General features: G+C 54.3%; 1 protein-coding gene across 5 annotated transcripts in view; it reads right to left on the bottom strand.

Annotated features, from left to right (window-relative positions):
- Kiaa0930 (KIAA0930 ortholog) overlaps positions 1–10,042 on the bottom strand; it is a 54,182-nt gene extending 44,140 nt beyond the window's left edge. For 4 of the 5 annotated variants that reach the window (XR_013440156.1, XM_078052554.1, XM_078052555.1 and 1 more), the window contains exon 1: positions 9,885–10,041. Coding sequence is in view for 3 of the 5 variants with exons in the window: in XM_078052554.1 (XP_077908680.1) it covers positions 9,885–9,948 (64 nt within the window). In the remaining 2 variants the exon portion in view is untranslated. Of the gene's footprint in view, positions 1–9,884 lie in introns of all 5 variants that reach the window. The other variant, XR_013440157.1, reaches the window with a different exon arrangement.
- Between the last annotated feature and the right edge of the window lie 17,667 nt (positions 10,043–27,709).

Raw genomic sequence — 27,709 nt, 5'->3', positions numbered from 1 at the left:
AAAGATGGCAGTGCAGCTCAGTGGTAGAGCCCCCTGGGTTCAATCTACCAAAAAAACAGGATCACTCCATCCTTCCAGGTTTCATTTCCTTGCGAAGGCTCCATGTGTGTAGAACTTAGACTAAGTTCTACACACATGCTCTTCTCTTATGAATCTGCCTCGTGTTGCTGGGACCTGAGCCGCGATCTCAGGATGGGAAGAAGCAACACTGTTTGTCTCCTACATTGGCAATGGGGGCTGGAGGTCTGGGGAGTGTCTGCGTAGGTCTTAAGATGTGGACAGGACACACTGAATAAGCACCCTCTACCAACCTGTACTGCCCTCTCCAGTAAGCTGCAGGCTCCTGGAGGCAGGGCCAGCTCTAACTTAGCAGTGCACCTTCAGGCTAGGGCCTTTGGACCCATGAGACAGGCAACAGTGACCAGGGACACTGAAGGAGAACGTGCAATGGGCAGAAGCCACAGAGGTGAGACAGCAGCACACAAAGATCTTGTGAGGGGGTTGTTGCAAAGGTGCCTGTGTAGCCATGTTTTAGAAAAAACTGGAAGCCACGGTCAGGGCCCCAACTCAGGACCTCCTTCTCCTAAGCCTCTGTCCCCTGTGAAGTGGGCCAGCACCCTGCACTCTGCCATGAGGACAAATGAGAGTGCAGAGAAGACAGCACTTTGTACAAGCTGGGGTTTTCCCTCTATTTATATGGGAAATCCATGCTTACCACACACACACACACACACACACACACACACACACACACACACACACACGTTTGGTATTCTGCTTTTCTTCCTCTCTGTCCACAGCTATGTCCCACGCAGGAAAATCACTTTGCAACAGTCAGAGCACATCCAAATGGTTTTCATACTGACAGCATCGGAACTTCCACCACAAGTGAAGGAAACAAAGACACGCCTCCTTTTCATGGTCACAGACATCCCTCAGGTGTACACTGGGCATTCGATGGGAGAAAGATCATTTTAAAAACTCAAGCAAGCTGGTGTTTGTCTCACATCCTGCCAGATAAAAGGAGCGGGTCCCCCAGGGTGAGTCTCTCTTCTCCAAGCCTGGACTGCACAAAGGGTCCTCCACCAGCTGGTGCCCCAACCCTGTGAACCCACATGAGCCCTGGGCTCCAGAACCCCTGTCTGCAGGTCCTGAGGACCATCAGCGGACACCGCCACAGTCCAGCTCCGGGAGGGGAACCCTTGAAACCTGTCTCCAGCCTGCCCCTAGGCTGCAGTGAGTTCCAGAAGCTCCACCTGTGCAGGGGGCTGCAGGAAGGAGGGGTCAAGGCAGGAACATGGCTCGGGACATCCTTTTGTGCCAGTCAGGGTCCCCTTGGAGCCTCCCTACACGTCCCTACTAAGGACATTCTGAGATGCTTTCCAGCTCTCTCCCGCTCCTCCAGGACGGACCGGAGTCCAGAGGGCATTCTGCTGCATGAGCCAAAAGGAGGAGATGAGGAGCAAGTTGCCAAGGTCACCCTGTGCCCCCAGGTGGGGCAAGGTCCCATCAGGCCTCCCAGGACAAGACAGTCAGGCAGGCTGGCTACTGCCTCCCCACATGATGGGCGGAGCAATTAATCTGTACCCCACAGGAACCTGTCTTCCTACGGGCGGAGGCCTCTGGGTGGGAGGCCCACCTCTGCAGAGCAGGACCTGGCCACCCACTCCTGCCAAACACTAGGGTGAGGACACTGAGGTCCATGCTGCTGGGATGCAGTCAGCTGGCCCCAGTGGATCCGTGAGCCCTGGCTGGGAGTTAAGCCATGTCACTCGCTACAGGACGGCAGGGGTGACTGCATTGGGGGAGGTGTGACAGCCAGCTCCCTCCCAGTTATATGAGCTTTGGTGTCCATCTATAAAATGGGGCAAGGGGTGGTAACTGGACAGGTCAGTGGCCACTGACCCTGGCTGATGCCCCAGTCATGAAGGGAACACATTACCACCACAGACTCAGGGCCCCCAGAGGATCTAACTCGATGTCCAGGTGGGCAAAGGAGTGGGAATCCTAGTTCTAAAGTTCCTGGTCATCCTTGGCGAAGGTGCCCTGACACGGGGGCAGCGAGTGTGGCCCAGACGTGGAAGCAAGAGGTACGGCACCAAGTGGGTACACCAAGGCACGCAGGCTGGCCAGGGAGCTGGGGCTCGGGCTGTGAGTGAACCCAGCAAGCACAGTCCTGGGGTCAAGAGCAGCACAGCGAGCACCCTTGGCAGGCCTAGAGGAGGGACATCCGGGGCCTTGGGGAGATCACGTCTGGTCAGAACAGGCCTGAAGAGTCTTCAAAGTCAGGTTTCAGACAGCTCTGGGGCACTTGCTGTCTCTACCTCTCCAGAACCTGGGAGGACAGCCCAGCCCCTGGGATGAGCAAGACACCAGCCTCCACCCCGCAGCCTCCACCCACAGCGGGGCTTAGGGACTGGGCAGTGAACCTGGCCCTCCTCAGAAAGTCAAGCAGCAGCACCACTCGGCTCTCCTGTAAACCACGGCTAAGCACCTACCTCCCCGGGGCTGAGCATTCACTAGGGTACGATTTACAAAGCTGCCCACTTAGTGGCCCAGAGTAAGGCTAAGAGGCGTGAGGTGTGGGAGGGGCAGCAGCCAGCCATGGAGTGCAGATGGGACGCAGGGACTGGTGGAGCCAGCCTGCCTGGGTCAGAGGCTCAGCTCTGGACTCCCCTCTCCTTGGCTGGGAACAGAGGCCTCTGCCTGTGGAAGCAGGTTAAGCCTGAAATCCCAGGGGCCTCCAAGGGGAGCAGACCGAGCAGAGACCCCGCCCAGGCCCCAATGCTGGGCCCCCTCAGCTCTGCCACCGTGGGGGAGCTCATCGCTCTGTCTGCAGTCACCTTTCTTTCTGTTCTGTACCAGCTTTTGTAAACGTTTCCCCTTAGTGTGGCGCAGTGGCCACGTCTGCAATCTCAGCAACTCAGGAGGCTGAGGCAGGAGGGTCATGAGTTCAAAGCCAGCCTTAGTGAGGCCCTTGGTAACTTAGAGAGACAGAGTCTCAAAATAAAAAATAAAAAGGGGGGCTGGGGTTGTGGCTCAGTGGTAGAGCACTTGCCTATCATAGGTGAGGCCCTGGGTTCAATTTTCAGTACCACATGTAGATAAATAAAGGCCCATCAACAACTAATAAAATATTTTTTTAAATAAATAAATAAAAGGGCTGGGGATACGGCTCGGTGGTTAAGCACCCCTGAGTTCAATCCCCAGTACCAAAAAAATAAGCTTCTCCTTAAGTTTGGTAAACATCTGTCCACACTGTGAGGGACAGATGTCAGCCCCCAAGAAATAGGACTCGCAGGTCACTACCATATAGAAGCCCGTCACGTACAATGAGGTCTGTCACAAGTTATTAAAACAGCAAAAAACTGGATCCAACTAAGCTTCCAACAAGATGAAACCAATTAAATAAATCATAGTACATCCACTCCACGGCCGTGTAGTAGTTTAAATCATGTTTGGTGTTTGAACAACATGAAAATGTTTTAGGAATTTTAAGTGAAAAAGCATGATTAAGAAATTTTCTGCACAGAATATCAAGTATTCCTCAGCAAGGCTCTGAAAAGGCTGGAGCACCAGGCACTGTGGGTCATTCTCCCCTCTCTTCTTTATCCAAGTTCTATAATGTAACATTTTTAGTTGGTAAAAAAATGGCTTTGGGTTTCAAAGACTTTTTTAAATTTTTTGTTTAGTTGTCAATGGACTTTTATTTCATTTATTTTTTAAGTGATGGCTGAGAACTGAACCCAGTGCCTCACACACGCTATGCAGGCGCTCTACCACGAAGCCACAACCCAGCCCTAAGACTTTTTAAGGATAGTCGGCTTGGAGCACTTCCTCAGCCTCCTGCTCAGTGGATGAGCCAACGCCTGCACTGCCCAGTGACAGGGGCAGGGTCCACCCGCCCTGCCAGAAGGCGGAAGGCCCAAAGGGGAAACGCACCCAGGCAGAGCAGCACAGCACTGTCCCAGGCTGGCTGAGGCCGACACAGACTGCAGAGATGTCCTGTGGCTGTGGCCCTGCCTTTTTAGAGTGCAAGGCCCAGAGTCCTCGGGTCCTGAAGGACACAGAGTCTCTGCCTCAGGAGAGCCTCCTGAGCTGCACCAGCCCCAGGAACCGAGAAGCCGCAACCCAAGGCCTTAAAATAGACCCAGGAACCGAAAGGGGCCCTGCTCCCACTCCCAACAGCCACACTTCCTCCCCACCATGCTGGCCCCCAACCAGCTGCAACTGCCTCAGGGCTGGGGCCACTAGAGGCCCAAGAGACCCAGGGAGCCCATCCCCGTGACGGCCAAGCAGTCTGGACTTGGTTCTGTGTGCAGGCACTGGGCCAGATGCGCTGATCCTGGACAGCGACAGCCACAGCTGCAGACTGCATCTGGCTGCCGGGGCCAGGCTGAGCGCCTGTGCCTGCCACAGCTCACTTGCCACCTGCCACTTCCCTATGCATCCCATGTCCCTAGACCGAGGTCCAAAGGCTGTTGTGCTTATTCAGGACCCCAGCATTCCCTCCCACCATGGCTCCGGCTGAATCCCCAAACCCACACTTGTGCCCAGCTACCAAGGACACACAGGGCTTGTCCCAATTCAAAGGGGTTCTTGGGGCCCAGCACATGGTGGGTGCAACCAGGACAGTGCTCCCCGGAAAGCAGCCCCCATTTCCTGCAGCCTATTCCATGAGACCTCTCCAGGTCACACCTGACAGGCCTTGGCTAGAATCCCAGATCTGCTGCCCCCCAGCACGGTGACCTTGAAGAGTTACTTTCCTCTTAAAGCTCAGCTTCCTCACCTGTCAGATGGGGTAATGACATAGCCTACCTCCACAGGAACAGGACTTAAGGACAGCTGCAGGTGCAGGGAAGCTGGCCCATGGCAGGCAGAGACTGTGCTGACGGCTGGCCCACTAGGCACACCTGCAAAATTCCCTGAGACCAGGCCCACAGGGCCCCACCCAGTCTAACCACTCAGGGACCCCTCCAGCCACCTAAGCCACCGGAGCCTCTGCTCCTATATCAGGCAGGTCTCACAGCCGCTGTTCAGGGACCCTCCAGCTGGCTGGGAGCTCACACTCTACTGGCCTTCCATGATCCTCCTCAGCCAGGCAGCCCATCAGTGGCCGGGCAGCTGGCACTCAGAGGACAGCAAAGGGCAGCCTGCAGCTCTGTGCAGCGCCCAGCACTTTCTACCCTTGTGGCTGGGGGCACAGTACAGCCCCTCCCAAGCTATGTTCTGTCGGGACAAAGAGTATAATGAGACCTGCCTCAGAAACTAATTCCAAGTATAAAGAATGAACAAGGGCTGGGGATATGGCTCAAGTGGTAACGGCTCGCCTGGCATGCATGAGGCACTGGGTTCCATCTTCAGCACCACATAAAAATAAAATAAAGATATTGTGTCCACCTAAAAAAATATATACAGAAAAAAAAAAAAAGAATGAACACAGCAGCCAGGGGCTGGGGCTGTAGCTCAATGGCAGAGCACTTGCCTGGCATGTGTGAGGCACTAATACATATACAAATAAAATAAAGGCAATCTGTCCATCTACAACTATGAAAAAAAAAAAAAAAAAAAGAATGAACTCAGCCGGGCGCAGTGGCCCACGCCTGTAATCCCAGCAGCTCGGAAGGCTGAGACAGGAGGATCACAAGTTCAAAGCCAGCCTCAGCAACATCAAGCTGCTAAGCAACTCAGTGAGGCCCTGTCGCTAAATAAAATACAAAATAGGGATGGGGATGTGGCTCAGTGGTTGAGAGCCCCTGCATTCAATCCCCAGTACCCCCCCCCGCAAAAAAAAAAGGTCGATTTCCTGGCTAGGCTCCGTAGTGCATGCTGTAATCCCAGCAACTGGGGAGGCAAAGACAGGATGACTGAATCCCCGTCTCTAAGTAAAAAAAATACAAAGAGCTGGGGATGTGGCTCAGTGGTTAAGTGCCCCTGAGTTCAATCCCCTGTACCAAAAAAAAAGAATGAACACAAAACACTCCTTTGCTGGGAGCAGTGGTGCACACCAGTAATCCCAGCGACTGAGACAGCAGCTGAGACAGGAGGATTCCAAATATAAGGACAGTCTAGGCAACTTAGTGAGGCCTCAGCAAGTTAGTAAGACCCTCTCCCAAAAAAATAAAAAGACGGGAAATATAGCTCAGTGGTTAAGCATGCTGGGTTCAATCCCCAGTACCAAAAACAAACAAGCAACAAACCAAAACACCCCACTCCTTAGACCTGCAGAAGAGGTGAGGACCCTATGCCACCTGACAGAGGTGAGCCCCAAACGCCAGGCATGGACGGCTCCAACAGTCCCCACCTCTCAGGACTCACACCCAGCCAGATCCAGAGCGCACACTGCCTGGTGTGCTTGGGCTACTGTTCAGAGCCCAGGAGGAGGCCCACGTCCTGGGAGAAGAGGCAGGATCTGTCCTCCTTTGGTTCAAATGTCTGCACTGCACACCTGGGCACTGAACCACAGGATCAGTCCCACTCAGAGACCCTGAAGCCCTACAAAAGCACCTCAGCCACCAGAGGGGCTCATTTTTCACCCGGAACTAAAAGTTTGCTATGGAAGCAACATCAAAATCCTGCTGGGCGTGGCCACGGCCCTGGCTGCTTCCGGCGGGGTTTTCACTTCAGTAGCAGCCACCTGTACACCTGGTTTCTCTCCCCAGAGACGGTGCCCTCTCACCAAGCAGGGACCGGGGTCAGCCCCACCTGGCACAAAGCAAGTGCTCAAGAAAGACTTCTACCAGAGGCCACCATAATGAGAGTCACGTCAGCCAGCAGCTAGCTACACAGTGCCTTTCATCCTAAGAGCCAGCAGTGACCTGGCGTGGGGACCCGTAGCTTTGTTCCATCTCACAGACACTGACTCGGAGATGACAGCAGCTCCACCAGAGACTCCCTGGACACCTTCAAACAGCCTCAGAGGCCACAACCAGCTCTGAGTGACCAAAGCCTTCATTAAACCCCACCACCAAAATCTGGGCAATTTGGGCTCAGTGGCAGAGCATCTGCCTGGCACATGAAAGGCACTAGGTTCAATCCTCAGCACCACACAAAAATAAGTGAATAAAGGCACTGGGTCCGTGTACAACTCAAACTGTTTTGTTTTTTTTAATCTGGGAGATTTAAATTCATTCGAGTGGGCCAGAAGTGCACCTCAGCAGCAGAGCTTGTGCTTTGCATGGGTGAAGCCCTGCGTTCAATCCCAGTACCACAAAGAATGAGTAAATCCATTCATAAATCTACCAGGTTGTCACAGCTATAAAGAGAGGATAAGAAAATGCAGTCCAAAGGAAAAGAACAGAAACAGAATTTTAAAATCATAAGAACAAAACCATAATCCTGACCCCACAGGTGAGAGGCTGAAGGAGCACCTGGTGCACGTGCAGCGCTCAGGTGTTGTGGGTTCCCATGTTCCAGGTGATGGGACCAACATCTGCTTTGGTATATGTCCCTGGTAAGCTCTCTTCTCTAGGAACATCAAATTTCTCAGATGAAACTTACAGAGGTGGACCCTCCCAGAGTCCGACTCCACCTCCTGGTCATGCACACCCTTCCTTTGCCAGTTCAAAAGTCCTCGTGTTTGTTCTCCAGGTGTCTATCGGGCACTCGCTCTGTCCCTGCCTCATGTTAAGCACTGATAAGACTCACACTGCCCTGAGGAGCTCACTTGCTCTGTCTCCGGGGCCAGTCCCACAGTCCCTTACAATGCCACAGTTGTTATAACACACACAACACCTCGGCTTCCTGACCGTCCAGCACAGAGAATGAGCAGCAGCAGAGCAGGAGTGTCTGCGGGGTCCAGGAAGGTCCCAGCAGCAGCTTGGAGCTGAGATCTCCAGGAAGACGGGGGCCGCTCGGGAGGCAAACGAGCAGGGGCAGCTGTCTGTGCCAACAGCACACAAAAAAGCCCAGGGGTGAGAGCGCCAGGGACTGAGCTCAGGAGCTGGTAACGGGAGCGCCCACGTGAGGGAGCTGGAGCGGGTGCAGGGAGGGGAGACCGCGAGGTAAAGGTGTGAGCTGTAAGCACAGCAGGCCTGGCTGGGGATGTGGGGTGGGAGGAGGCTGTGGGATCAGACTAGCCAGGGGTCAGTGAGCTGTGCCACTTCCTCCCTGCTGTCCTTGGGAAGGCTACTCATGGGTGACACGGAGCTTATATTTCCACTTGGCAAAGGCATTAAGTAGTGTGTCAGGATGAAACTGTCGGAACACGCACAAAGCACCTGCACATACCAACAGCCTCGTAAATGCTGGGTGCCATCACTCCTGTTCTTGAGGGATGGTACTGCAGGCTCCTTGGGGCAGGGAACATCTAAGAGGGGAGAGATGCTCACAGGTCAAGGCGACGGTGGGCAGTGCTTTAAGTGGGAAGGGGCTGCTTGGAGTGGCTGAACCTGCAGGGCTGAGGGCCTGTAGCAGATGGTCTTCAGACCCCTCCTAGTTCAGACATTCTGTGCCAGGTGACAGGTGGGTCTGCCAGGCTGACACACAGTAGGTGCTCAGGGAATGTTTGCTGAATGAATTAATAAGGATCTTCCCATATCTGGACACCTTTTCTGAGACAAAACCATTGAAACCTGTTCTTGTCTGTCCCCACTTCAGAAGTCACCCCCACTACACCGATCCCTATCAAGAAGAGCACTCACGCTGGACAGACTGGGCCGGGACCTGAGAAGCTAAGCCTGGTGCTAAGCCTGCCTCCCACAAAAAGCCTTCACAGGATTCCTCGCAGCCTCCAGGGCGTGGCCTGCTGAGGCCCCTGCTGCTGCTGACCTCAGTGGGGAGGCATCCCCTCCTGGGGTCTGAGAAAGGTGAACCCATAGGGCACTGTTACAATGTGAAAGGCTACTGTCCCCTCAGAAATCCCCAGCCCAGGCAGGGGTGGGGTGAGGGGCTGCTGACAATGTGGAATGAAGTCATTCCTTGCCTGGAGAGGGAGGGGTCTTTTCATGGAGAAAATGACAAACCAAGACTACAGGGGAGGGGGCTCCTTCCGGCTTGGGGGTGGGGGGCGCAATCCATCAGTATGGATGACCTCACACCCAGCCAGGCCAGCAGACCCCACCCACACCTGCAGTCCCAGGCCCTTTTTCAAACAATAAGAGGCATCCCCACCCACACCACCCGGCAGATGCATGACTAGGGTTCTTAGAACAGATCCACCTAGAGAGGCAGCAATCCCCCATCCACCAGCCAAGCCAGTGGGTTCAGGGTGCAGAGGCCAACAGGTCCCTGGCAGAGTGGCTGGAGGAGAGGGCCAGGCAGGTACAGACAAAGACTCAGCAAGCCAGAGACATGGCCCTCCATGTGAGCTGGGGAGGTCCACTGCCCTGCCTGCCGGGCTAAGGGTGTCCCCAAATCTCACTCCCTGCAGCAGCACGGAGGCCCCCAGGACGACTTCCTGGAGAAGGAAGGCCACTTGCAGAACCACCAAGAGGAAGAATCGAGATGGGACAGACATACCCATGGACAGAGGGAGACATCAAATGACCTGGGAAGCAGAAAAAGAAGGGGGACACAAAGGTGCAGAGCACTCGAGGTACCAAAAACCGAGATGGAGACACAGGGACACAGGAAAGACCTAGATGCAGGGAAGGAGAGCAGATTGGGACACCCAGAAACACCGAGATGGACACGCAGAGACAGACACGCAGAGACACTGAGATGGACTTGCAGAGGCACACTGACACGGAGATGGACATGCAGAAAAGGACACACGGGGCGGACACGCAGGGACCCAGGTGCAGACACACGGAGGTGGACAGCAAGGAGGCGGACAGCAGGAACGCGGCCCGCAGAGCCGCGCGGAGGCGCACCGGGCGACGCTCGAGACCCCGCCGGCCCCCGGCCTCGCCTGCCGGCCCCCGCTGGCCCCGCCGCCCACTCACCGAGGCCGCAGACCTCGCGGCGCAGGCTCAGGCGGCCGCGCTCCTCCGCTATGGCGCGCAGCATGTGCTGCAGCGAGCGCTCCTCGGCCTCGGCGCCGCCCGCAGGCTCCGGGGACGCGGCGGGGAGGGCGGGCGGCCCGGCCCGGAGCCCCGCGGGCGGCGCCGAGGCACAGGCCCGGCCCGGCGGCCGCGCGGAGGCCATGCCGGGCCCCGGCTCATCGCCCGCGCCGCGCCCGCGGGGGCCCCCGGCGCGCCCCGCCGCCCCCGCCCCGACGCCGCCCGCCGCGAGCACCAGTGAAGCCACAATCCGCCTTTGTGCGCGTCGCCGTCGCCGTCCCCGCCGCCCGCCGAGCCCTCAGAGGCGAGCGCACTGCGCGCCGCCACCGCCGCGCGCACCCCCGCCCCGCCCGGCCCCGCCCCCGCCGCCTTGGCCCCGCCCAGAACCGCCTCCGGGCCCCGGGCCCCGCCCCCGCCGCCAGAGCGCCTGCCCCCGCCCACCCCCGGCCGCCTGCTCCACCTGGCGCGCCCAGGGCTGCGTGGCTCCAGCCGTGCGCGGGGTCCCGCACCACCTCGCAGCCTCGGGACTCGTGTCCCGCGCTGCCCGTCCCCTTCCCTCGGCGCCCACCTTCTCCAGGCCCTGCTCCGAGGTCCGGACGCCCCTCCTCCGCCGCCCCACGCGACGTTGGCATTCTGTCACCGCCCTTTCCTTGCCCTCCTCCTCCACCAAGCCGCCTGGGCTGATGTCTTCCGGGCACCTTCCGCCTGGTTTCTAAGGGGAAGTTCCTCCTCGGATCCCGGCGAAAGAAGGTCTCCTGGGGACATAGTGGCAAAGTCCCTCCCGCCCTGCACTGACCCCTCTGCACCCACGCGGTCCAGTGGCTGTACGTGGCTGAAGAGCGAACAGTGTGGGGGTCTCCGTGTTTTGACGGCCTCAGTTGACTGCGTCTGAGGGGCCAGAGGTGGGCGAGGTCTGCGGGGCTGGTGGTCTTGCAGGCCCGTGGGCTGAGAGAGGAAGACCCAGGGAAGCAGCAGCCAGAGGCTTTCCCCAAACATCGGCCTGGTGGTCCGTTCCCAGGACAGGGGAGGTGGAGCCAGCCCTGGCCAGCGAAATCTCACTGCCACCCCCTGCAGTCCCACCAGCCGGCAGGCTCCCTCTCCCACTCCCACCACTGCCCGCCCGGCGCACTGTGCCTGGGGTACTCTTCTCCTCGTCCTCCTAAAACCTTTTTGCTCCTTTCCCTTGGGACCCAGGTGGCACCTCTTCAATGAGCCTTCCTTGACTACCTTTCCCAAAACTCCCTCTCCCCTCCCTGTCCCCTTGATGCTTATTTTTCTGCCGCACAGCACCCTTACCTCCTCCGCACATCACATCCAAGCAGACGTTCTGCTGACGGCCTGGCTCTCCCACGGGGAAGGTCTGTTTTCGGCATGGCTGTACCCCGGGCCTAGGACTTTGCCTGAGATTCATATGCCGAAGCCCTAACCCCCATATGACAGCATTTGAAGATACGCATATCAGGAGGTAATTACAGTTAAATTAGGTCATACCGTGGCGCCCAGATCTCACAGGACTGGTGTCCTCCCTGCAGCAGGCATGCTCCTCAGCTCCACAGGCCAGGGCCCTGCCTGACTCTCCTGTCCTCAGTGCCAGGCACAGGAGGCAGGAGCTCTGAAGAAGGGTGTGCAGGAGGGAATGGATGAAGTGAAGGGGTGGCCCTGGTTGTACCTCCCTTCTCACCTGGGCCTGCATCCCCATCTGTAACATGGGGACTCTGTGGGGGTTGGGGCCTCCAGTTCTGCATCAGCAGCCCCGCCTGAGCACTGGTCTGCACTGGTGGCAGCGGACAACACAGAGGCTGGCAATGCAATGGGCCTCCCCTCTGCCTCTCCAGCTGCACAGCTCACCGGCCTTCCTACTGCTATCCCTCTGCCCAGGCCGGTCCCCACCTGTATTCTTGGGACTCTAACTGCCTGCAGCAAACTCTTCCCTGGAGGCCCTCTGGGTGGCTTGGCCAAAGCGTTGTTTTCAGGGACTGTGCAGGAGTCCCACCCCACCCCTCAAGCCTGCCTCCCTCGGGTCTGAGCCAAAGGACCAGCAACTGATCCCTCATCCCGTTTTCCCTGGCAATCCCAGCATGGGTGCCAGAAAAGATTTGTTGAAAGAACAAATGAACTTTGCTTGGACTCCCCCTTTCTTAGCTCAGTAATACTCCCGGAGTTGCCATGCAGGGAATTTTCTAACATCAGCAAATGTAAAGTAATATCTTGGACTGGAAGAGGGTGGGAACAGGACTCAGGGCTCCACACAGCCATTTGTTCATCTTTGTGCTGCTTACATGGATGTGTTTGGTTCGTGGGAATTAAGCAACTTGTGACTTGGAGGTGTCTTTGCATTTTTCTGTATACAAATATTCAGAATATAAAATAGAATCAGATAAGATATATAAAAACAAAAAGATTTGAAATCTTTGAAAAAATTCTGGTTTAGCTGTATTTCCTATTATGATGCAAATGTTTTCCACAAAAGATATAAAATCCACTTTTTTAGAGTGTTGAGCAAAAATGGAACGTGTGCATAAGGCCTGGAGTTCAAGTGTGAGCCCTAAATATATAAATAAATGCAAAAAGAATTCCATGGTTTTGTTTGTTAAATGTAACAATGTTTTATTGTTTCTACTGTACAATAAAATGAATGCTACAGAGCTGGGTTGTGGCTCAGTGGTAGAGCACTTGCCTAGCACATGTAAGGCCCTAGGTTCAAACCTCAGCACCACATAAAATAAATGAATAAAAATAAACAATAAAAATAATAATGTTTATGATAATAATAATAAAATGAATGCTACAGAGACTTGCCTGAAATTATGAATTAATTGTTCAGGGTTAACAAGAAATGAATTATTCTGGAAGCCCGGCCCAGTGGCGTGTACTGTAATCCCAGCAGCTCAGGAGGCTGAGACAGGAGGATGGTGAGTTCCAAGCTAGCCTCAGCAAAAGTGAGGCGCTAAGCAATTCAATGAGACTTTTTCTTTAAATAAAATACAAAATAGGGCTGGGATGTGGCCCAGTGATCTAGTGCCCCTGAGTTCAATCCCCGGTACCTCCCCCCAAAAAAGAAATGAATTATTCTGTTGAATGTGTAAACAATTAACTTTGTAGGAAATGATTTTCCCTTCATCATTCATTATTATATAGCATGTAAGAAAAAAATAAACTTTCTAAATATCCAAATTTGAGAACTCTATGGCAAGATGTCTGAAGTGCATTGATCGAGCTATTCCATAACTGAATCTACTTAAAATGAGAATCAGCCTTGCTCGCTCTTATTCCCCTCCTCCCTAAAATATGAGGAAGTCATTGTTTTGGGACAGGCTCCTATACTGGGCCCCAACAGACTAGACTAAAAACCAAAGCCCAGTCATTCATCCCAGAGTGCCATGTCACCAAACCAGAATTAAGCTGTTTGTCTACCCTCCGAGAAATCAGAATTAGAGAGATAACAGCCAAACTCCCAAATAGACTATTTTCAAGTGGCATGAAAATGAAGTCCCTTTGCTTTACCCTTTATAAAAACGTTACCTGGAAGAACCTTGTTCACCAGTTCCTTTTCTGCCACTCTGTCTCCTCGACCCCACCTTGCTCCTGCTGGGTGGGAGCCCTACTCCACTTCCGAGGATGGAGGCTGCCCCAATTCACGAATCACCACCAAAGCCAATTAGACCTATCACCAAGTCTGTTGTAATTTTGTCTCTTTACAAGAGAGACCAATGAGAAGAAAAGAAGATACGGTAGGCAGAACAATGGTCCGAAAGATGTCCACATTCTACTCCCTGGAGTTGTGGCAATGTATACATCACCTTACCTGGAAAAATAGGCTTTGCGTGGTGATCAAGAGCGTGGATTTTGATCTCACCATTATGTACAACTATAATGCATCAATTAAAGACTATGGAAAACAGGGCTGGGCGTGGTGGCGCATGCCTGTGATTCCAGCAGCTTGGGAGGCTGAGTCAGGAGCATCTCGAGTTCAAAGCTAGCCTCAGCCATGACAAGGCACTAAGCCACTCAGTGAGATCCTGTCTCTAAATAAAATACAAAATGGGGCTGGAGATGTGGCTCAGTGGTTGAGTGCTCCTGAGTTCAATCCCCAGTACTAAAAAGGAAAACAAACAAGAACAGATTCTGAAATGGAGAGGTTATCCTGGATGACCTGGAGTACCAAGGTGGGCCCAACCTCATCACATAAATTCTTAAAATGGGAGGACATCCCCCAGCTGTGGTCAGAAAGACTCCACAATACAAGAAAGATCAGGTACATGCAGTGTTGCTGGCACTGCCGGTGATGGAAAGGACCACAAGCCAAGAGATGCAGGCAGCTCCCAGAGCTGGAAGAGTCTATGGGATCGATTCTCCCATTGAGCACACAGAGAGAACTCAGCTCTGCCTCACCTGAATTTTAGCCCAGCAAGACCCCAGTTGGACCGCTGACCTTCAGAACTGTCAAATAACAAACTGGGGTTGTTTTAAGGACTCAGGGTGTGGTGGTGGCAGTACCAGTACAGCAGCAATTGCGTGGGCACCCCTTGCCCTGAAGTTTATTTTGCAAACACGAGAACAACAAAGCAAACTTGAGCAGAAAGAAAAGTCAACTGCAATGCAATTGCTTTAATGAGAGCCTGTTGCTTCGTTTTCTGAGCTTCCTGTTGGGACTTGCCTCAAGAACCTGCCCAGCGGCCATCGTCCTATGCTGGTGTGAAGGGGGTCAGTGGTTCAGGGTTTTCTCTCACTCCTGGCCTTGATGTGCTGGTGGGCTGTGATAGGACCCCACTTGTTCATCTCTTCTCCTGGGTCGGCAGTCAGTGCCCAGGGCAGGGCAGGGGCAAGCGGCCCACTTTCAGTCAGTGACCACAGGTTCCCAGGGGTAGGTTCAAGGCTCCTCCTTGTCCCCTGAAAGCCTGCTGGACTCCTTGCTGGGGTCACATGAGTGGGTGTGAGCTGCTTCCTGGCCAGACACCTCCCAGTGACTCACGGTTCTCCTTTTCCTGGAATTGCTGCTCCTCATTTTCATCTGGGAAGTCACATCCAACCATGCTCAGGTCTAGGTTGCAAGAGACCCTCCAATAGGAGGGGACTTTCTCAACTGCTCTGAAAGTAGAGGGGCCATCTGAAAAGGCTCAGGGGCCTTCCTTCTCCTCTAGCCTCCTTTGCCTGACTGCCGTCCCTCCCAACACGCACACACACACAATATTTTCTCAGCCGCAGTTGTTGTCAGGAGTTCTGCCATTGGCTCTCCATTTCATTCATTCATTTTCTCTTTCTTTTTAAAATAAGTCCCTGCTAAAATTCCCCTGGAAGGGACAACCTTAAAATTATTATCAGGCGCTGACACCTTGGTGACAGCAAAGGATACAGAGATTTGGGGAGGCCTGCCTGATGGGTTGGGGGTCAAGAAGGTGCAGGCTAATATTGCTTGAGTGGCCACTGTGCGCCCGCGCTCTGTGGACACAGAGTCGTGTGATTTCTGTCTCCAGTTCCATTCATCTTCCCTAAGACGCCCACATCTGCCCCCCGCCCCGGCCTGCCCTAGGAAGAAAGGTACATAGCACCTAAACCTAACTGGGCTAGTGGACAGCACTCTCCAGTGACATTTAATAAACGTGCCTGCCTCTGTCCCCCGTTTTCCCAGGTCTATGGTCAGTTCATCTCAAGAGCCTCCGTGGGCCTAGGGGAAGCTTTCCCTGGGTCCCTACACTGCCCAGTGTGTCCCGTCTGGATTCCAGGCCAGCTCTGCTGACTCCGCCGCCGCTGCTTCCCAGCGTCTCCTGCAGCAACACGGCCAGCTCTCAGGACGCTCTGACCTGAGCCTCGTCCCAGGAGAGGCCTGGGCCCTTCACCTTGAGCACAAGACTGTGGGTAGATCTAGGGAGTCTTCAGGGAGCCACAACTTTACTTCTAGCTTCTGACTGAAATTCCACCTGCCTCCTGCCTTTCATTAGGATTGTGGGCTATGACTGCAGGTTCACAGGTAGGGACTGTGACCATCACAGTGTCCACGTGGGGACCAGCAGAAGGGTGAGTCAGAGGCATGCCTGCCCTGCCAGAGCTGTGGGGAAAGGCCAGGACGCCCAAGGACTCCACTCAGGGATGTGTGGTCAGCTTTGAGGGTACAAAGATGACGGGGGAATTGGTAGGGGCTGGGACCACAAAGGTCTGTGAGGACGAGGCTGCCAAAGGCATGCACAAGAGGGCGCAGGAGACTTGGCCAGAGCTGTCCCCACAGGAATGGAGATGGGAAGGAGATGAGGTCACAGAGGCAGGCCTTGGTGCCCCAGTGACAAGAAGCCAGAACCCAGGGCCCCTCACCCTGAGGCCCGCACTTCCCAGCTTTAAGGACGCGACACTATTTGTTGCCTCCCCTGTGCCAGCCTAGAAGGCAGGTGAAGCACCCTGAAGAGCAGGAGCTTGTCTGAGCCAGAGTGAACGGCCACGGGGGACACAGGTGTCCTGGTGGCCCAGAGCAGCTGCACCGGATGAGCTTTTACAAAGTGGCGGCCGTGTACCCAGCTTCAAGCTACCAGGCCAGCTGGGAGTTACACCCCCTGTCAAGAATCATGACTGCCGCTGACAGAAATCAGGCCGTCTTGTAAGAAAGGGGTTGGTCCCGGTCTCTGGCAGTTGGGCACCAGGTTCCTTGGTGAAAGGTTAACAGTGTTTTAGAAAACCACACTTTGGCCCAGAGCAAAGTCAGGAGGAATCTGCAGCCAGTTCAAAGAGTCAGCTCCTAGTGTGCCGGAGACCTTACTCCCCGTGTTCGCCGGCTTTTCCTCCTGAGACAAAATACCTGAGGGAAACAACTTTCTTTGTCTCGTAGTTTCTGAGGTTTCCATCCACAGCCAGCAGACCCCATTGCTCTGGGCCTAGAGTGAGGGAGAGCGTCCCAGCAGACGGGCTTGTAGGGCAAGGCCACTCACCTCATGGTAGCAGGAATGCAGGGCGGGTGGGGTGGGGGGGAGAGAGAGAGAGAGAGAGAGAGAGAGAGAGAGGGAAAATGGGGCCAGGGACAGAGTTTGGCCCTCAGGACCCTGTAAGGAGCACTCTGAGAAGCAAGCACCCAGACAGCAGGACACCAGACAGCCTGCCTGCTGCCTCATCCCTGCCCCTTCTGCAAGTAGCAGAAGGTGGCTGTCCACAGGGTGACAGTGAGCTCATGCAGACTGCGAGGGGGCCTATGTAAGTCCTCACTGAAGCTCCGCTCCCTGGAGAGAGGCACTCAGGGAGGTGGACACTTGGAGACTCCCTGAGGCCTGCCGGAGCCTTCTCCCCGTGACACGTCTGCGTAGCTCAGGGGTCACAGAGCTCTCCCCTAGCGACACTGTCCCGTGCAGCCCGTTGGAAGGGAAGAGGCACTCAGGGAGGCAACCACAGACACTGCCACTCCGGGGTCCCAGAGACCACCTTGGTGGCCAAGCCACGTGGCGCTACTGGCAGAACGTGGCCTGTTACGTCTGAGGGGCTTGCTGGCTGGGGGGAACGGGATAGTTCCGTTCTGTGTGTGTTAAGAGTGTGTCCGATATAACTGCATCTGAAACACACCCGGCTCCAGCCCAGTTCCTCCAACGCTGCTCACGACAGAGCCACTCCCTCCCACGGGGTTCGACCCCCTCCACTTCCTACCAGTTCAAATTAGGAACCCCTCCATGAGGTCATCCACCACTGAGGTCAGACCCTCGGATACCGTCAGCCCTCTAAGTCCCATCTCTGAGCATTGCTATACTGGGGACACGAGCCTCTGGGGGGACACCTCAGATCCAGACCATTACATGGGTGGCATCTCCTGACTCCGTTTTAGGACCCAGAACCAAAGCTACTCCACGTTGATTTTCTTCCTGGACACCGGAAGCAGCCTCTCCAGGCACCTTCAGGGTCAGGCCCTCAGGCCACCCTGGGCCCAGCTCCTCACACCAGGCGCCAGCCTCCCTCACCCACCATGAGCTCCTCTTCCTGCTTCTCTGCAGCCTCCAGCTTCCTGTGCCCAGCTGACTGACCCACCAGGGCCCGCCCAGGCTCTCCCCTCAGTTCTCCCCAGCCACCCACTCTCCTCCCGTGTCCAGGCTGCCTGGTTCTCAAGGCCATCTGCCTCACGCCATCAGCTGGCCTCATCCTAATCCAGGCCTCCGGCTCTTCGGCTGAACTCTTGGAGCAGTACTTTGTCCTGTTCTGCAGACCAAATCATCCCCATCTTCTGCGCATGATTTTTGTGGATCAGTAGTTCAGGCCCAGCAGAACTGGGCTCCCTGTTTGACCTGGGCTGGGGCTGAGGTCTCACCTGAGGCCCTCCTTTCCCAGCTTTGAGGACAGGACACTACCTTTGCCTCCCCTATGCCCACCTAGAAAGCAGATGAGGCACACTGAAGAGCAGGAATTTATCTGAGCCAGAGAGGACGGCCACAGGGGAAACAGGTGTCCCAGTGGCCCTGGGAGCTCGGGGAGCTGCTGGCGGATTCAGTTCCTTGCAGTTCATGGCTCTTGGACTCTCAGCAGGAGCACCTTTCTGACTTTCCCTGTCTTTAAGGTGCCCCCTCCTGTGCTGGGGTGTAGCTCAGCAGGAGAGCCTTGCCTAGCACGTGTGAGGTCCGGGGTTCCATCCCCAGCTCAGCAAAACCTTCCCACCTTAGGAGCGCAGGCCATTAGGACAGGGCCCACCCAAGAGTCATTTGGTTTTGTTTTGTGGTGCAGGGGCCACATTCAAATTTCTCTTATTGTTTCTAAAATACTCTTTATAGGGCTGGGGATGTGGCTCAAGCGGTAGCGCGCTCGCCTGGCATGCGTGCGGCCCGGGTTCGATCCTCAGCACCACATACCAACAGAGATGTTGTGTCCGCCGAGAACTAAAAAATAAATATAAAAAAAAAAAAAGGCTGAACTTGTCTTTACCTTCAGCGCTTAAGGTCCCTGTAGGGTCCTGTTTCCACCTAAAACCAGAAAACAAATATTTAAAAATAAAAAATAAAAGGGGCCAGGGCTGTGGCTCAGTGGTGGAGCACTCGCCTTCTCAACAGGCTGTGGTCCCCAGGCCGTGGGCACTTCTCTCGCGCGGTCTTCCACCTGGGACATTCCTCCTGCTTCCTGTCCTTCCTACCCAGTGCAGTAGTCTCCTCAGGGAAGCTCCCAGGAGGCCATGAGCCAGCTCCAGATCTCCCATTTCCTGGTCCCTGGACACCCTTCTGTCCTTCTGAGCACCCCTGCCATCCACACAGATCTGTTTGTGGGTGTGGGTGTGTCACCACTGTCTTTCTACCCCAGCCTGGGCCCCCCTGTGGGGACACAGCTGTTTGCCCCACTATGCGCCCCCTCTGGCCCAGACCTGGCACATAGTGGGTGCTCCCTACACACAAGAGTCAGTGAATAACAAGAGAATCAGGGCATGGGTGATCCTCTGCTGTTGTCCCAGGACTCTGCAAAATCCACTGACCATAGTAAAATGTCTGAGGGTGGCCCCCAGAAGGACAGAGCCAATTGTGGGAGTGCAGCTGCTCCAGCAGCAGGAGAGCTGCTTTCCATGGGGATCCCCAATATCACAGCACAGGGCCCCCCTCCAAGACACCTGGCTTCCTGTCTGCCAGGCTCCCAGCTGGAACAGGAAGGGCAGGAGAAACAAAGGGTGCGGCCTCTTTAAGAAGCCAGAATATGTCATATGTAGGTCACACCTGTGACCTCGGCTACGCCAGAGTCTGAGGCAGGAGAATGGCAAGTTTGAAGCCAGCCTGGACATCTTAGCAAGACTCTGTCTTGAAATAAAATAGGGGAGGGGTTGTGGCTCAGTGGTAGAGCACTGCCTAGCATTCATGAGGCACTGGGTTCCATCCTCAGGCCCACCTAAAACTAGAGAAGATAAATATTTAAAAATAAAAAATAAAAGGGGTCAGGGTTGTGGCTCAGTGGTGGAGTGCTTGCCTAGCATGCGTGAAGCACTGGGTTCTATCCCCAGCACCACATAAAAATAAACAAATAAAATAAGGGTATTGTGTTCATCTACAACTAAAATAATAATAATAATAAAATAGGGGGCTGGGTTGTGGCTCAGTGGCAGAGCCCTTCCCTAGCATGTGTGAGGCACTGGGTTCGATCCTTAGCACCACATGTAAATAAATCAATAAAAATAAAGGTCCATTGACAACTAAAAACATATAAAAATAAATAAATGAACTAGGAAAGGGCCGTGGAGGTTGCTTGCCGGGCATGTGCAAGGTCCGGGCTCACCCCAGCACTGTAAAGGAACACCCCTGGGAACCACCAGGTCTAGGGCAGAGGGAGGAAGGCCAAGAGCAGGCCAGGCCAGGACAGAGGGGCAGTAATGGTCAGAGGAGAAAGGTGGCGCAGAGCAAGGGCGAGGGCGAGGACTGGGCTTGGGTGCTGGCAGCCCCGCCCCGCTCGGGGCCAGCTTCCCCAGAGTACCAGGAGGTGGGCATCCCCCGGGGGGTTCCTTCCTCTGGATGCTGGCAGCAAGGCCGTGGGAAGAGCCGTCTCTTCTGACAGGCTGTGCTGGGAATGCCTCCGGCCTCTGGGAGTCCCAGCTACCTGCCCTGCACAAGGGGTGAGAGGCCGTCCTGGGGGGCGTGAGGATTCCCCACGGTCACGCCTGAGCACTGGCGGTTCCTGTAAATGGTCTGACTCTGAGGTCTCTGTTGACCTGTCCCTCCTTCCTTCCTCCTCCTCCATGGTTGCCGCCTCCTCAGCAGGCCCTTGAGGCTGGGTGGGAATAGCGAGGGACCCCCATGGGCGGGACCTCAGGGCTCACAGCTGAAAGGCTGTCCTGATGAAGGAGGAACAGAGACAGGCCCAGAGGTGGGGGGGGGGGCAGGCAGAGGCAGGTGTACACAGAGGTCCAGGAGGGCTTCCAGGAGGAGGGGGCCCTCGGGAGTCCTCCGCTGCTCCCACCCACCCTGGCAAGAGGCCTTCCTGAAGAACAACCGAAGCTCATTCGGTAGCCACCCAGGTGTTTCCAAGGGACTGCACAGACTCCACCTGCTGGCCCCCTGGGCCTGGGCAGGGCAGGTCTGCCCCTGTTTCACAAGGGAGATTCGGCTAGGGCCAGGGACTCACCCACAACTCAGAGGAGTCACTGAAGCCAACTCGGGTTTGACCCAGCCTGCCCCCTCCTGCTCCTCAACTGCAGCCAGACCCTGGGGGCAGGGATGCCCCCCAAGTGCAGGAGCAGAGGGGAGCGGCTGTGCATGGGGGGGAGGGGACCCCCTTTCCCAGGGTCTGCAGGGAGGCTGGGCAGGGCTAGCCTTCTCTCTTGCTGGCACACCTGCTGTCCACAGGAAGGACTGCGTTGGAGACTGAGCCAGACACAGGCGGAGTGAGCAGGGGCCACACTGCCCCCTTGAGTCCACCTCCGTGCAGCAGCCTACGCCGTGTTTGCCAAAGCCTGGTCAGATCCCACCATCCCGATTGGTTTCCACCTCACAGAGAACATGACACCCTGGTCTCCTCTATGCCCCACAAGACCCTGCTGGTCTAGAACCAAATCTATGGAAATTCCAGGACAGGGGCCTCCCTCACAGAGAAGCAGGACGCAGCTGGGGCCGAGACCAAGCTGGAGGACAGGCAAGGTTGCATCGGCAGCGGACCAGAGGTGGGCTTTGCTTTGGTGCACACGGCACAGTTGTGGCAACGTGACAGTAGAGACACAGTGTGAGAAGAGAAATGCACTGTTAGACACCTGGAGGGTCCTTACATCACCTAGACGGCGAAGACCACTCACTGCGTGGGCTCTCTCATCCAGTGAGGAGGTCCACGGAACAGGGTGGAGGAGAGTGTGGCTGCGGAGTCGCTGATCAAGCGCTCCAGAGAGCAGGCAGGAAGCAGGTCTGATTTTACTGTGCACTTACCACGTGTATATACTCAGGCAGCAGCTAAGCAGGTTCCAGGCAGCCACCAATGCAAAGTCTGCTAACTGTCCTTGCAGCCACCGATCGAGGAGTGGGCCATGGAGCAAGTGCAGGGACTGCAACCCCTGGCCTCACGCCCAGGGCTGTGCCTAGGGGGTCAGTGGCCTGCCGCTCAGACAACCTTCAGGTATGCCATGTAGCGGTAGTCCATGCACTTGTCCCCACAACTCACACCAGTGGCCTCTGCACAGTGAACAGAGGAGGGATGAGGCTGCTGCCAGTCCACGGGAAGACTGGGCTGCAACCAAGCCTTCCGTTAGTCCGTTAGTCCGTAGGAGCGCCTTCCAAAGTAACGCTGGATCTTAGAACAGTGAATGCATAGCCAGTGACAGACGGCCCGGCGCGAGCTCAGTGTGTGGCTGGAGCCAGAAACCAGGAACAGAGTGGCGCTCTCCATTACCCAGTGTCACGTACCACTGTGGGCACCGTGCTCCCACCCGGCTGACTGCGCAGTGGGCTCATTCAAACTGCATGGCCACAGAGTGAGGAGCGCATGGGGCTAGATACCGTGACGTCACTGGCTCATAGGAAGCTCTATTTTATATAAATCTTTCTTTCTTTCCTACACCCCCAGCCCTTTTTGTTTTATTTTGAGACAGGATCTCACTAAGTGGCCCATACTGGCCTCCCGGGTCTCTGGGATCACAGGCATGCGCCCCTGCACCCGGCGGAGCTCTTGGGTGAGCGGTGAGACCACCGTCTAGGGGCAGTCCATGGGGTGTGACTGCATACTAGAAACAGACCCGCACTGTGGGGCCGGCTGGGTTTTGGCAAAAGTGACAGCGATGTAGTGGGGAAAGAAAAGTGTGGGCCCAGCTGGACACCCACACGCAGGGAGAAGGAGCCTCCGCGGGCACGATTGGTATTCTTGACGATTGCCATTCTAACAGGGGGTGAGAGGATATTTTAGTAGGGTATTGATTGGCATTTCCCTGATTGCCGGAGAGTTTGAACATTTTTTCATACATCTGTTGGGCATTTGTATTTCTTCTTTGGAGAAATGTCTGTTTAGTTCTTTTGCTCATGTAGTGATTGGGTTATTTGGGGTTTTTTTTTGGTATTGAGTTTTTTGAGTTCTTTATATATTCTGGATATTAATCCCTTGTCAGGAGAGAAGGTGGTAAAGATATTCTGCAAACTCCTTCTTCACACTCTTCTTGGTTTCCTTTGCTGTGCAGAAGATTTTTAACTCCATGGCATGCCACTTCTTGATTCTTGGTTTTATTTCACAAGTTTGGGGTCTGGTTTAGGAGGTCAGTGCCTGCACCTATATGATGGAGTGTGGAACTGAGGTTTTCTTCTCGAGGTGGCAAGGTCTCCGGTCTAATTCCCAAGTCTTTGATTCATTCTGATTGGATTTTTGGCAGGGTGAGAGATGAGGGTCTAATTTCATTTTTCTACATGCCCCCGTCCAGTTTCCCCTGAACCATTTATAAAAAGACCAGCTTTTCTCCCACATGTATTTTTGGCACCTTGTCAAGTGTTGGTGGTGTAAGTGCGTGGTTGGTGGCTGTGTTTTCTATTCTATTCCATTGGTCTTCGTGTCTGTTTTGATGACAATGCCGTGCTGTCCCTGTACCACAGCTCTGCAGTATGCCTGGAGATCAGGGGTTGGGATGCATGCCTCCTGCTCCACTCTTCTTGCTCAGGATTGCTTGGGCTATTCTGGGTCTCTTATGCTTCAAGTGAATTTAAGGACTGTGTTTTTATAGCTCTGTGAAGAATGTCATGGGTATTTTGGTAGGGATCCCATCAAATCTGTATATTGGTTTTGGTAGTATGTCCATTTCAACATTATTAATTCGGCCTATCCAAGAACTTGGAGATCTTCCCCTCTTCTAAGGTTGTCTTCTTTTTTAGGATATTGTGAAAGGGATGGTTTTTCTGGCTTCTTTCTTAACTGAACCACTGTTGGGATGTAGGAAAGATACTGATTTATGAGTGTTGATCTTGTGTCCTGCTACTTAGCCAAATTCATTCATCAGCTCCAGCAGTCTTCTGGTGGAGTTTTGGGGGCCTTCTAGATACAGGATCATATCATCAGCTGTCGGGAATTGGGAATGAATCATTGCTTTTTTTTTTTTTTTTTTAAAGGAGACATTTTTATTTTATTTATTTATTTTTATGTGGTGCTGAGGATGGAACCCAGTGCCTCATGCATGCTAGGTGAGCGCTCTACCACTGAGCCACAACCCCAGCCTGAATCATTAACTGTGCAACCCTGGACAGTGAGACGCCTCTGCTGGGAACCCTTCCTTGCACAGAGGGGACGCCCATTGGCAGCTGGCTCCTGTCGATAGGGAGATTTCCATGCTTGTCATGGAATTTACAAGTTCAAAAGCCTTGAACTCAAATCCCAGATGGGCATAAACTGGTAAGTCCCCAACTAAGCTGTTTTGCTCACAACTTTGTCCTGTTTGCCTCAAGAAGCCTTTCCATTGTGAATCACTTTGATGTTTGAAACCTATGAAACAAACATGCAGAGCCTTGATCATTGTCAGAACCAGACTCTGTCAGAGCTGGATCACCCATCGAGTCCTGCTTTCACTTGGTCTTTGTTTCTCATAGTTTCTTATTTTCTTAATCATAATTTCTAATTTTCCTAATCTGACCCCTCTGTTCTCTGCGCTCAGAGAACTGTTTTGTGCTGCACAGGTCGCCGCCATCAGCAAACAGAAATACTCTGAAGTCATCCTTTCCTATTCATATCCCTTCAATTTCCTTCTCTTGCCTGATGGCTCTGGTTAGAGTTTCGAGAACTCCATTGACTAGAAGAGGAGGAGGGCCTGTCTTGCCCCTCCTTCACTTTAGAGGAGAAGATTTCAGCTTTTCTCAGTTTAGTGTGATGTAGGCTTTGGGGTCTTGTATGTAGCCTTTATAATGTTGAGGTCACTTCTTTCTATCTCTAGTCTCTCCATGTTTTTAAAATATTTTTATTAGCTATTGATGGGCCTTTATTTATTCATTTGCTTATATGTGGTGCTGAGAATTAAACCCAGTGCTTCACACATGCTAGGCAAACGCTCTACCCCTGAGCCCCAGCCCCAGCCCCTCTCTCCACGTTTTTAACAAGAATAGTTACTGGATTTTACCCAGGGCCTTTTTTGCATCCATTGAAATGATCATATGTTTCTTGTTCCTAATTATATTAATTAAATACTGCAGATATCTGTTTTTAAATCATGTATATATCATGTTTTATACATAAAAAGAGGAGTTATTTTCAGACTCCAAGAATTTAATTCCAGGACTGGGGCTGTGGCTCAGTGCCAGAGCGCTTGCCTAGCATGTGTGAGGCACTGGGTTTGATCCCTGGCACCACATTAAACAAACAAACAAAAAAAGGGGCTGGGACTGTGGCTCAGTGGTGGAGTGCTCACCTAGCACATGCGGGGGGCCGGGTTCGATCCTCAGCACCACATAAAAGTAAAATAAAGATATTGTGTCCAACTAAAAAAAAGAATTTTATTAAAATATACAGATAAAATAAAGGTATTGTGTCCATCTACAAATTAAAAAAAAATCCATCAAGTTGTTTATCTTTAAATATGTGTGGTTTATTTTAAGCTAATTTTACCTCCAGCTTATGTACAAGTAATATGCAAGTGTACACTGGTGACCCACCTTAGGGCAGGGCTGTCTTAGTCCATCCAGGCTGCTGTAACCAGCACCCCAGACTGGGTGGCTCCTGGGGAGTAGCACCCAACCTGAAGGCACTGGCAGACGTGGTGCCTGGTGAGTGCTGCTTCTTGGTCCACAGATGGCTCCTTGTACTGTGTCCTCACACAGTAGAAAGGGTCAGGGGTCTTTCTGGGGCCCCTTTTAAGGGCACTAAGCCTTTTCATGAGGATCCTGCTCTCATGACCTGATCACCTCCCAAAGGCCTTACCTTCTAAAGTCTCCCTTGGGGGCTGGTGTGGGGGGTGCTGGGGATGGGACCAGGGCCTGGAGCATCCCAGGCAGCTCCACCTCGGAGCTGAACCCCAGCCCTGGGGGTTAGGATTCCAACCTGCACTGGAGCACACAAACATCTAAATTACATCAGGGGGAAAAAATCTGAATATTTTGGGGTTGGGGGTGTAAGGGAGGGAGGGAAGGGGGAGAGGGAGGGAGGGAGGGAGGGAACCTTATTTCTGACTTGGGCTGAGGAATGTGAAGGGTTGGTGCAGATTCTCACCAGCACAGATGGGCCAGGACAGGGGGCCCAGGTTCCCCCTGCCCTGGGCCCATTCCCCCTGGTTTCTGCCCACTGGGCCCCTCCATCACTGTACACCTTCCTAGCTCCACAGGCCGCTGCTTGGTGGCCCAGCTGTGAAGCCAGCAAAGGTAATAAGCAGAGGTGACACCGACTCTCAGGGCCTCCAGCCTCTGGTGATGGCACCACAGCCCTGAGCCTGGCTGCAGCCCAGAAGAGCCTCAGCCTGGAACAGTCACACCAAGCTGTCCGCCCACACTGTGCCATAGTCGTGGGGTAATTACCCCGCGGGTCGGAAGAGAGGGCAGCCAGGGGATGATGTGTGGGCTGAGGGCGGCAAGAAGAGTTCCCAGACGCCTTTCAAACACTCTTTCTGGGTCAGGTTGTTCAGCCTGTGACCCAAAGCCAGGGTCCAGCGTGGGCTGGACTCTTCCCCAGTCCCCCTCCTGCTTTCTTGCTGGGGACACAGGGCACCAGGGCTTACCCATGTCTGCCCAGTTGCTATAGATACGGGCAACACCGACCTGTGTGCCTCCAGCCCCACCTTTTCTCTCTCCTCTGCCTCAGTTTCCCAACTCTCCTGGGAGGTGGGCTTGGGGCTCTAGGGTCACACGCCGCCCTGGCACACTTTCTGCTAGGTCTCTTCTGCCTCCAAGTTCCTAATGACAAGCGCTCAGCACATTCCGGCCTTGCCACCCACAATTTGCCAGGAGCTCTGTGCTGTTGTGGTTGATCCAAATCTACCCCGAAATGACTGGTCCCTAAATCTGTTAGCCTTTGTGAGATCTCTCCTCCATAATAAAGATAAAAATTTAAATTAAAAAATTACAATTAAATCAAGCGAAAATTATTTTATGACTGCGTTGGTATAAAAAATCATATCTCTTGAAACATTTTTTTCTACCTAAAAGTTCATTTTTTTAAATTCTGATTCTGATAAAAATTGGAAAAGTCCATCCCCCGGGTGGGGCAGGGTGGACTCCCCAGCACCGCGCGCCCAGCACCGTCCCAACCTGGTCGTCCTGCCACGGCGCGCCGCCAGGGGGCGCGCGGCACCAGCCTGGAGCGGACAGTGGAGCTGGACCAGAAACCCACTGCCGGTGCTCCTGGGCTCCTGGGCCAGGAACGCGTTGCAGCCCTTCCCTCTCCAGGGGTATTTGAGGCTGGGCCAGGCGCCTCCTCTGGGCTCCCACAGCCCCCTGTGACCATGTCACTCGACCAGTCATTGTTTTCTTCTCCCTGCGTCCCCGAACTGGAAATGGGGCTGGCCACTCAGCCTCCCAGAACGGTTTTCAGGTGGATGCATCTGGGAGCTGGGAGCCCCCGGCAGCTCTTGGTCACTGCGAGTGGACGTCCTGCCCCACCTTTGCTGAGGGCCTGTACCCACAGATGCTGTCACCAGCTCCCCACTCCTGCCTGTCCCCACAAGTCCTGTAACTTCTGAGGGCCACATTTGCCTCCTGCAGAGCCTGGGCAAGAGGCTCCCGCCTGCTCCAGAGGCCTCCAGGCCTGGGCCCGTGGGGGTTCCCCAGGAGCACCCTCTCCCCACCCCTAGGCTGCTGCCTGCGTTCTGCAGGGAGGAGGAAGGGATTGTGAGAGGCCTGGGCCCGCAGGCAGGGATCTTCAGATCCGAGGAGCTGATGTCTAATCTGGGCTTCATCCCACACTCGACAAAC

This window comes from Ictidomys tridecemlineatus, chromosome 6 (assembly GCF_052094955.1).
Source record: "Ictidomys tridecemlineatus isolate mIctTri1 chromosome 6, mIctTri1.hap1, whole genome shotgun sequence".
Taxonomy (NCBI): Eukaryota; Metazoa; Chordata; class Mammalia; order Rodentia; family Sciuridae; genus Ictidomys; species Ictidomys tridecemlineatus.
Note: the sequence above shows the minus strand (reverse complement) of the source record. Positions and strands in the feature narration are given on the sequence as shown.